General features: G+C 33.0%; 1 protein-coding gene and 1 long non-coding RNA gene across 2 annotated transcripts; both read left to right on the top strand.

The window, feature by feature from the left end:
- Positions 1-4,625: 4,625 nt before the first annotated feature.
- On the top strand, positions 4,626-5,425 carry LOC130816172 (uncharacterized). Its single transcript, XR_009042721.1, has 2 exons — positions 4,626-4,991; positions 5,111-5,425. It is a non-coding gene; the product is annotated as an uncharacterized LOC130816172 (long non-coding RNA).
- Positions 5,426-9,637: 4,212 nt separating this feature from the next.
- LOC130815599 (uncharacterized) lies at positions 9,638-10,546 on the top strand. The gene has a single exon (XM_057682090.1). The coding sequence runs from the start codon at positions 9,638-9,640 to the stop codon at positions 10,544-10,546; it is 909 nt and encodes a 302-aa protein (XP_057538073.1).
- Positions 10,547-11,474: the final 928 nt, after the last annotated feature.

Genomic DNA, 11,474 nt, shown 5'->3' with positions numbered 1-11,474 from the left:
CCAATCGTAGAAGCAGGAATTGCAAGGAATTGCAAGGATATCCTTTGCAATTCTCGATAATATGGGAAACTTTATAGATTTTTCTTTCCACCACTCTAAAATATTATAACTACATTGGTCAATTTCAAAGTGATGTTTAAGATAACTATCTAATTCTAAATATGCAGATCCTACAAAACTATCATAATTGGCTTATTATATTAGCTATTACGGAATTATTATAAGAGGGACGTGCGGAGACACTAGCACTCCTAGACGTATCGCGTTTTGGGTTATATACACTAGCATAGTAATCATAAAGTTCTGCTAAAAGTTTTTTACAAGTTCCAACATAATTATGTACATCACTGGCAGGCGATCTAATGATTGGTAGTAAAATCCAATTACTTTAGTAAGGACTTCTGTCTTAAAACATGGGTCTAAAATGGTTGCAATTCCATAAATAAAAGGAAAATCGGTAAAATATGTCTTCCACTTATCCATCATATCTGCAAGAATCGGCTTTAAATATGGGTTAGTAACATCATGCATATGTTTAAGAAGATGATAAAAAATAGTAATACACTCACTTATTACTAAGTGGACGTTTGGTTCGTAAACATATGAAAAAATCTTAGTTGCGTGGTCATACGCTTTTAATATTTTATGTACACTTATAGCTAGTTCCCATGTGTCATCAGTTATATAAATATCTGTACACTCACTATAAAGTTGTGTTATAACTGGACGATAAACAATCGCTTTTCTTAATAAATCGTTGGTTGAGCCCCAACGAGTAGGAGTATCTAATGACCAATACACTTTTTTTAGTTGATAATGGTCACATAATTGCTTATATCGTCTCTTTATTTGTCCAATTCTAAGCCACTTCACTATGTCTCTAATTGGATCTAATAAATCACTTAATTGTTTTATACCTGCTTGGTAAGATAAATTTACTATATGAGCACAACAACGTATGTGTAATAATCTACCCCCAAGGATAAAACTAAATGCAGGTTCGTTATACAAAAGTTCCATACATTTAATGTTAGCGGTTGCATTATCGGTAGAACAACAAAATATCTTATCTAATAAGTTCCATTCTCTACATATCTCTACTAATCTGTATTTTATGTTTTCACCCGTATGTCTTTCGAGCATTTCCTCAAAAGCAATTATTCTTTTTTGAATAATCCAATTTTGATCTATCCAATGTGCTGTTACACACATATAAGATTCTAAATGTGGGGAAGCAGACCAAATATCAGTTGTTATGCTAACCCTACCATTAAAAGATTTAAATATTTATACTAATTCATAGCGCATTGTTTCATATAATTTAATTGTGCGTCGTTTAAGAGTGCTCCTAGGGATTGTTCTATATTGTGGTTGCAAAGTTTTTCTAGTGTAACGTTTTTATGCCCTACTTTCACCATGGTTAAATGGCAATTCATCACAAATTACATACTTAGAAAATTCATCAATCATATCATTACGAATATATTTAAAAGGCATACTTGTGCAGGGAATGTCCCACTGTCGGCTTCCACTTGTGGTCTCGCTGCCGCTTGCTGCATGAGTTTCTTTTGTGATTCCATGCTTCTTTGCCAAATGTTTGTTAAAAGATCCCGTACCACCACCTAACACGTATTCACAAAACACAATAAATAAATTTTTATAAAATATGAATATATAATGTATGTATAAAAAACTGAAAAAGTATTTACCTCTGGTGAAATTGTATGAAACTAAGGGCTTTACTCCTTGACTTTCACAAATTTGACAAGTGCATAAGAAAACATCAGGATTGTCGGTTGGTTCTTTTGTAAAATACGACCACACATGTGAAACAACCCTACCACTAGGAGGTGGCATTGCCGGAAAAGGTTGTCTTACTGGTTCATCTTCATCTAAATTTAAATATAAAGATATACTCAAATACCACAATATATAAATAAATAATAATTTAAAATTTAATCAATTTGAAGAATAAAATTGTAAATCTAACCGATACTTTGGAAATTGACTCGTTTACCACGAGCTTGTCTTTGTTGTTGTTGTTGTAGTTGTTCTTCATGTGATCTTGTTGATGACTGTCGAGATCTATGTATCCTAGTAGGGGTCATTGGTTCCTCTTCTTGTTGTTGTTGTTCTTCTTCTTCATCAATTTGTATTTCTCTTTCCACTTCTTCTGCATAATTGTGTAATTCTTGGTCGTAACCTTCTGGATAATTTGGTTCATAATTATAATTACTAATCGAAGGTGTTGTTGATATAGATGGAGTTGAAGTGGCCTTTCTTTTGGAGCTATAACCTCCCAATGATTTTGCCACTTTAGTAACTTTTTAGAGGCTTTTTTCAAAAAAGAAGACATGATAATATTGAAATAATAATAATAGAATTAAAAAATAAATAATTAATTAATTAATAGACTAATTATGTAATTAATTAAATTAAGAAATAATTAAAAGACTAATTATGTAATTAAGAGAATAATTGCGTAATTAAGTAATTAAGTAGAGAGAGTAAGTAGAGAGAGTAGGAGAAGAGATGAGTTGTGAATGAAAATGATTGAAAGTGATGGGTATTTATAGGAAAATTTGCAACGGCTAGTTTCACGGTCCGGTTCCATGGAACCGTTGGACCGGTTCACCCGGACCTGTTCCGGTTCCGGTTCCGGTTTCATGGAACCGTTGGACCGGTTCACCCGGACCTGTTCCGGTTCAGGCCCGCGGTTTTTAGGTCCGGTTCAAGCAGTTTTTTTTCGGCGGTTTCATGGTTCCGGTAGCTTTTTTTCTGGCGGTTTCACGGTTCCGCGGTTCGGGCCGGTTCGGAACCTGTCACGAACGGTTCCGGTTCCAAGCGGTTCGGCACCAGTTTGGTTCCGGGTAACCCACTCCGTGGCCATCCCTACCCATAATGTATCAAGCCTCTATAAGATATTTTATAGAAGAACAACTACTCAGTCAAGCCTTTTACAGACTCGAACATCGATGCATTGTTCTTTATAATCAATATGTCATCCATATACAATACTTAGAAAATCAACAAAACTCACACTAAAAGTCTTGTATAACTCTTTCGAATTTATAGAAGAAACGAAACTATTTGTTTACCTCTTAAAAACAAATGCTTCTGGATGTTTGTTCCAGTCCACGAATGAACCTTTAAAGCCTACATATCTTCCTTGAGCTTTTTAGATGTACACAACCATTAGTTTGTGTCATAATATGCACATTCTCTTCTAAATCACCATTTAGAATGTTAGTATAGACATTCATTTATCTAATATCATTTTTATAAAACAAGATTATTTCTAGGATTATCCTAATGGATTTAAGCATGGTTGTTTACAAAAAGTTCTTATAGCAAATAATATGAAGTTCGCTTGAACCTTTTGCCACCAATTGTGCTTATAAACAGCAAAAGTTTTCATTCATGTATTTATCTTATAAATACACTTGTTCTTGGTACATCTATCACCTTTGATCAAGTCTTTATCTCATAAACAAACTTAAAATCAATGGTTCCAAGACATATGTTGAAGTATGATTCATCATCGTTGTTACGTAGGTTGTAGGTTCCTCTTTATCGAATAAGAGGACTTCATGACTTTCATGAATGAGTTAACCATACATACAGTTCCCTTTGGAGGTTTTATTCTTCGTACTAGGCCTACAAATTGGGATAATCACATCAATACATACAACCAGAGGTAGTACAATACATAAGCTCCCATTATAGAAGCAATCTCTCCCTCTAAAGGAGTAACTTGTGATTGATCATCTTAAACTTCTTCAAGATGAATCTTTTCTTCCACTTGGCTTTTAAGAAATACTTTCTAAAAAGATACCTTGACAAACCAAACCATTTTTTCTTGTTAGGGTAGTAGAAGTAATATCCCTTGTCAGATTTGGGTTGAAGCATACTTGACAATAAACATTTTACATATGCTTAACAACCCTAAATCTTTAAAAACCTTAGGAGCTTTTCTAATCCATAGCTAATATGGTGTTGTATCAACAACTTTGGATGAGTTGTGATTTTAAAGCATGAAACAACAATAAAATTGCATTAACCCAAAATGAAACGGAAAACTTGACTATAGTCATCATCAAATGAACCTTATCTAATAAGGTTCATTTTCTCCACTTGAACACATCATTCATAAGAAGTGTTCTAGACGAAGTTCATTTGTAAAACCTTTTCACAACTCTTTGATGATTAACAACTTCTTGACTCAAATATTAATCACGTTGGTCTTGTGTCTAAATCATCTTGTTAATATGATTCCATACTTCATTATGAAAACCATTGAAGTTTTTAAAAGACTTCACCTTATTAAATTGATACATCAATATGTACTTAAATCAGAAATATTTATTTTGAAGTATTAGTCCTAATAAATCACTAGCTCGTTCCCCATGTCAATAATGGTGATTTAAAGAAACAAGATTTACATATCCCATATGATTTAAAATCAAATGAGTGCAATAATCCACCTTAATATATGGAGTTGTTTAGCGTGTTTCCAATTTACTTATTTGATTAAATGACAATGCAAAAGATATGTATGATTAGAATCCATCGATTTTTAGGGGTGAAAGTTATTTGGATAAAAACTGAAAATCAAATCAAACCAAACCAAACAAGAAAGCTGGTTTTATTCTTTTCTAAAATGATTTTTATTTGGATTGAAAAGTTTCAACCGAATTTTTCAATTTGGATTCGGTTTTGCATTTGGAAAATTGAAAAACCAAACTACACCGAAATTTACTTATTAATACCGGCCATTTTTCATTAGGCCCAAACAATAAGTAACTCTCCATTAAAAGCTTGTAACCCTAAAGAGCCTAAACCTATTTTACAATCGCAGCACGCCTCCCTCCTTCCTCCTCCCTCCTCCTTTCTCTGTAATCACTTTCTTCCTCTATCAAGCTTTGTCCTTGTTCATCCAGCTTCGTCAATCTTCATCTGTAAATCTTCATCAACATCTTCACCTTCATCAGGTACTGATTTATCTTTGCTCGATTTTTCTTTTTTGTTGCTTTTGCTTTTTTTATATTTTTAATTTTTGTAATTTTTTTTCATTTCATATCTTTTCTAAGTATTTATTGTTCTTTTGCAGATTGGAGAGTATTTCCATTTCAGATTCAATAATTTTTTTCAGTTTAAAAAATTCTATATTTCTTATTGTTATTTATGAATTATTTTTATAATTTGTAGATGGTAGAATTCACATGTATTTTTAATTTTTTTAATTGAATTTTCGCAATTTTTCTCGTTTTTTGTTTGGTAACTGATATAATTCGGTGTAATCAGTCCAGTTCGGTGTAGTAGAAGTTCGGTTTAGTTCGGTTCGGTGTTGAATTTTTTTAATTTGGATTTGGACTTGAAATATGAAGACTGAATTTAATTTGTTTTGAATTTACACCCTTATCGATTTTACTCTTTTAGAATTGTCAATATGATAGTTTAGGTTATCTAAATCTATTATGTAAGATCAGTAATGTAATGACCAATATCGTAGTAGATATCAACATGAACATAAAATAAATAACATCATTTTAATCATATGCCAGCTACAAATGAAATATATAAAGTGCAAAAATATATTATATTTTTCATGGTATAACTTTTGATGATTTTAAACAATTTAATATCACTAGTTATCAAGCTTTATTTACTTTAAGTTGTCTCTTGTGAATATATTGATTCCAAGATCTTATCTAAAATAATCTAAGCGAACTTAGGCCCCTACTTTAATAATTAATTTAGCAAGGTAAGTAAACTCTTTTACTAATCACAATGCATCACTACTACAAATCATCACTTGTGCCACTAATTATGCCGCGAGAATTCAAAATTTGTGGCAAGTTTTGATCTTGCCACGGGAATAATAGGTTTCAAGACAACATCACAATCATACCCAAAAGTTTTGCCACGGGTAAAAATATATATCGTGGCAAAGATGCACTTGTGCCACAAATGATGCCATGGGTAAATATATTCTGTGGCAAATAAGTACTTGTGCCACGGGTAAATTAATATCTTGGCAAACAAGCACTTACGCCACAAATCATGCCACGGGAAATGTTTTTGTGGCAAACAAAAACTTGTACAAAAAATTATGTCACAGGTAAATATTTATCATGACAAAAAAATTTGTGCCACCAATTATGTCATGGATAAATATATATCATGGCAAATAAAGACTTATAGGTCACGGGTAAATAGTAATTGTAGGATTGTGTAATAAATTATGACACTTGAATTTGAAATTTATCGCAAGTTTTGATCTTGCCACAAAAATAATATATTTTAAGAGAAAATAAAAAAAAAAAAAAAGTTTATTAATGATTTAAATTCAAAATCTTCATCCAACTTAATTAGTTCTACATTTATTAGAAAATAAGTAACTATTTTCCCTTATTTTTAATCTAATATAAGAAAAAAAATCTATAAATAATGATTTAATCCAATATATTTAAAAAAAAAATTTAAAAAAATTTTGAGAAGCTTTTTTCACTTACCAAATACTCAAACTAGACCTTAAACAATGACTTTAGGTAAGATTAAAGTATTTTCAACAAAAGAGACTAAGGTTGTTTCCAACCTATTCCAAGACTTTTCCAATTTTTAATTTAGTGAAAATTAGATCTTATCATCCTCTTTTCAATTTAAGAACATGTGAAAAATGTTCTTTTCTTTCTCTAACCGTGCTACACTACAAAAAAAAAAGGAGCAATTCCGACATAAAGTTTTCGACTAACTCAAAACACAGTCGGAAATTTTCGACTAACATTCCGACTGACAAGCGTTAGTCGAAATTTCCGACTAAATTGCCACTAAATCAATTTTTCGTCGGAATTTTAAATTGGAACAAAAAGGAATATACGATGACTAATAATATAGTAATATACTAATAACCAATAAGTGTTAGCTACGTAATATATATTAATACGAGTAATATTATTCTAATATACGACTACTTTTGTTGCTTTTAGTAGTATTAGTCGGCCAAATTCACTTTTAGTAATTTTGCAACTAATTTTGTTCAACTAATTATAATTTTGTTTAACTTACTTTTAATAATTTTGTTCAACTAGTTGATAGTAATAATAATAATAATAATAATAATAATAATAATAATAATAATAATAATAATAATAATAATAATAATAATAATAATAATAATATAATAATAATAATAATAATAATAATAATAATAAGGAAAATTATCAATGGTACCCCTATGTTATTACACTTTATCTTTGGTACCCTTGTGTTTTTTCGAATTCCAATGGTACCCCCAACTAGGGGTGTTCAAAAATATCCGTTTTCGAAAACCCGATCCGAAAACCCGCTTTTCGATTTTTAAAAGTGGATAAATTACCCGATTTCTAAAATTCGGATAATCCGGATCGGGTACCCGGTTTTAAAACCGGGTATTCGGGTCGGATACGGATCACGAATTTTGGAAATCGGGTACCCGGTATCCGGTTTTAATTTTTTTTTTATTTTTAAATATAAAAACTAAAAAGACACAATTAAAAACCCTAAATCAGATTTCTACCTTGTGCCGCCTTCCATTCCAGTCTCTTCCTTCTTCTTCCTCTGATTCGCCATTGATATTCCTTCTTCTTCCTCCTTCATTCTTGCTGCTGCTTGCCTTGTTCCACCTTCACCATTCACGGCTTCATTACTATTCCTTTTGCTCTCTATTATGAACAGTAATGAACAACAGTGATTCTTTCTATTGCTCACCTTCTGCCGCGTGTAATTCAGATGCATATGTTCCTTTTCTTCCTTTCAGTTTCAATAATCTACTATCTTACCCGCATTTCTTCCTCACCTTGTTCTTCAATCTCATTTCTACCTCAGATTTCTACAACTGAAAATGGATCTTGTTCTTGAATCTCCTTTCGGTTATCTTAAAAATTTATCTTCTAAAATTAGTCAAAATTGAAGAATCTCATTTCTACCTCAGTTTTCTACAATTGAAAATGGATCTTGTTCTTCAATCTCTTTTCGGTTATCTTAAATCTATCTAAAATCAAAGTTGAAGAGTTTAATGTAATTTTTATATGCTTAAAAAATTATTAAAAGAATTAAGAAAAAAAAATAAAAAAAAAAACAAAACCGGGTACCCGGTTTTCGACCCGGTTTAAACCGGGTCGGATCCGGAATACAATTTTAGCTATTCGGAAAACCGGGTACCCGGTTTTTCGGAACCGGGTCGACCCGGTATTCGGTTTTGAACACCCCTACCCCCAACATATCTTGCTAATTACAAACGTGACACTTTTTAAGTTTTTTCCGTTAAGTTGCCGTTAAATCTTTTAAAAAACCAACCATAGTTAGTTTCTTAATTATTTGCTTTGGCTCTTCCTTTTCCCTCCTCACGCATACTTGCTTACTCTGTCTTCATCATCATCTTCTTGGGTTGAGTATGCCATTGTTGAAGCTCCTACAAAGCGTTTTCTTCCTCATTGCTGCTTTACTTCACTTTCGTAAGTTCCCTAATCTTTCCTCCTTTTTTTCTGTACATGCAAGTTGTTGTGTTGTTTGGGTTCTTGCCCTTAATGTCGTGTATAATGGTGCAATTGTTTTGATTTTTCGCCCTAAATTTTGAGATCATTAGTGTTTTGTACTTGAATTATGTGGTATAAAAGTGTTTTGAGTCGTCTTGTAATTCTAAACCCTAAAAATTAGGGCTTTTTTGAAATTTAATTGTGTTGTGTAATGGATGATTGATGTTGGACATTTTTTTTTTGTTTTTTGTTAATAGATTGTAAATGGATGATAGTGTGGTGTTGAAATTTCTTTACAAGGGTAAAGAGACTCAAGTTTTTGTTGATGATGTAGACCTAGTTAATTTGGTAGACATGATTATTGATTATTGGGATATAGCTGAGCGGGAGGAACATCTGATGCCTAAACATCCCAGGTTTAGTTATGTATACAAAAAGAGACATGTTCAACTAGGTGATGATAAAGCATTGTTGGAAATGGAAGTGGACCCCATTCTAACCCCATTGCAAATTGTAAGCCCAAGGGTTGGAAACCACCAAAGTGGGAGTTTAGGCCCAAACTACCTGTTCTTAGAAAGCAGAGCAAACATGATGAGACTGAAATGGATCCCCCACCATCCTCTGGTAACATCAATGATATGATCATTGAAAATGTAGAGTTTTTGAATGAGATAAACCAAGCTGATGAAGACAATGATGAAGTTAATGACCCTATCCAAAGTCAAGCTAATGATGAAGGTAATGTGGAGAAGACAACACCAAAGAGAACACTAAAGAAAACACCAAATAAAACTGATAAGATGTTTCCTGTGCCATGGGCAATTGTTTCATGTGAAGATGAAGATAGTTAGAAGTTCTTCATTTGGCATCTTAAATATGTGCTTGAACCAAGTAAAAGGGGAGACAATTGGTGCATTATATCTAACAGGTAGAAAGTATGTATACTTGTTAATTAGCATTACATTGATTATACATAATCTTCTAAACCTAATCTTAATATGTTGTTTTCAAATGCAGGGAATTGACAAGACTCTTAATAATTTGTGGCCTAAGGTGCAAACAAGGTACTGTTGCAAACACCTTAGTACCAACTAGAAGAAGCCTTTTCCTTGACCTAAGTTATGGCAACTGTTTTGGCTAGCATGTGGGGCTTTCTCAGCCTTCACTTTTGTAACGGCTATGAAGAGATCGACAAAAACAACTCTGAGGCTAGAAAATGGCTTGCGAACTTAGGGCCACAAGAGAGATGGACAAAACACAAATTCGATCCTGAACAGAAGTGTGACATTAACAAGACAAATTTTGTGGAAAGCTTCAATGCAACACTGGGAACTGACAGGTGCAAGCCAGTGTTAACTATGTTAGAGGGAATTAGAAGAGTCACAATGGCTAGGTTAGCTGCAAGGAGGCAGAAGTGTGAAGATTGGGAGAAGTTGTATCCAAACATTGTGATGAGAGTTCAAGTGTTGTGTAATGAGAGTAGGTTTTGCAGGGCTTTGATGTCTAGTCCAGTGCAGTATGAGGTGATGGAGGGTAAATCAACACTGTTAGTAAGTTTGAACCAACACACATGCCTTTGCAATGTGTGGCAACTCACTAGCATACCATGTAGGCATGGAATGAGAACTATTTTTCATGAAGGTTTTGATCCACAGTCGTTTGTTCATGAATGGTATTCAGTGCAGAAATATAAGTTGGCTTATGATCATAGCATTAAACCAATCCCTGACCAAGATAAGTGGCCAGCTACCGAGCACCCTACTATACTACCTCTTGTGATTAAAAGAGGTGCTGTTAGGACTTGTAGGAACAGAAAGAGAAGTGATCATGAAGAGAGGAAGAAAAAGAGGAGCAAAATAGTAAAATATGGGAAGTGTGGAGATTTTGGTCACAACAAGGCCACTTGCATGAATTTGATCACAAGAAGGCAACCAAAAAGACTGATGAAGCATCAACCTCTAAGAGCAAGGGGAAGTCAGTCCCAAAGCAGAAGGCATCAAAGAAGGAAAAGGGCAAGACTAAGTGAATAGTATTGCTGTTATGTGATTGTAATTACTAACTTTTGAATGAATTTGGATGAACAATAGCTTAATCCAATTGTGATTGTAATTTCTAATCCACTTTTGTATAAGTATCTATGAATTTGGATGAACAATAGCTTAATCCTCTTTTGTATGAATTTGGATCTTAATCCTCTTTTGTAATGAACAGTAGCTTAGTATGCATATGGATCTAAATTTTTTGGTAATGAACTTCTGTTTTTGAATGAATGATAAAGAACAAAGAAGAAATTAAATTAGATAACATTTCATAGCTTCAATTCAAGAAGATTACATTGCAAAATACATAATGCCTAAGCATACATAGAAACCATTTCAATGCTTGTAATCTTACTTTACAATGGCAAGAACCAACAATAGTAGGTAGCACATTACCACAGATTTCATGAAAACAACAACCTTAAGTAAGCTATCAATCTTCTTGGACAACCCTAGAACAGTAGCTTTGAGTTCAGCAAATTGTTCCCTATTCATCATTACAAGAGCAGCCCGTTGAACCTCTGGATGTGCAGCTTCATCAAGGTTTTCCTTCAAAGCAGCATCATAACCCCATTCAAATGCTTGGAACGAAATACATTTGTAATAGATTCTTTCCAGATTGTTAATTGAACCCGAAACCCTAACATTATAGAATTTTGTTGGGTCACAGTAGCATTTATTCAACCTCACCTAGCTATCACAAACTTCAATAGAATTAACGTTAGGGTTTCCAGGTGATCTTCAAGAAGTACCGGAATAAACCTTACCGCAAAATGATGAGTATCTTGAAGAAGCAGCCATGGAAGGAGAGAAGGAAGAGAAAAGGGAAAAGTGAAGAAGAAGAAACGTGTGTTTGAAATGGATGCACCTGGGTATATAAGCAATAAGAAAATAACCATGGTTAGGTCAAATTCAAAAA

The sequence above is a fragment of the Amaranthus tricolor genome, chromosome 6, assembly GCF_026212465.1.
Source record: "Amaranthus tricolor cultivar Red isolate AtriRed21 chromosome 6, ASM2621246v1, whole genome shotgun sequence".
Lineage (NCBI taxonomy): Eukaryota > Viridiplantae > Streptophyta > Magnoliopsida > Caryophyllales > Amaranthaceae > Amaranthus > Amaranthus tricolor.
Note: the sequence above shows the minus strand (reverse complement) of the source record. Positions and strands in the feature narration are given on the sequence as shown.

Excerpts from the sequence above, each read along its gene's own strand:
- LOC130815599 (XM_057682090.1), top strand. The coding sequence starts at position 9,638 with ATGGCAACTGTTTTGGCTAGCATGTGGGGCTTTCTCAGCCTTCACTTT.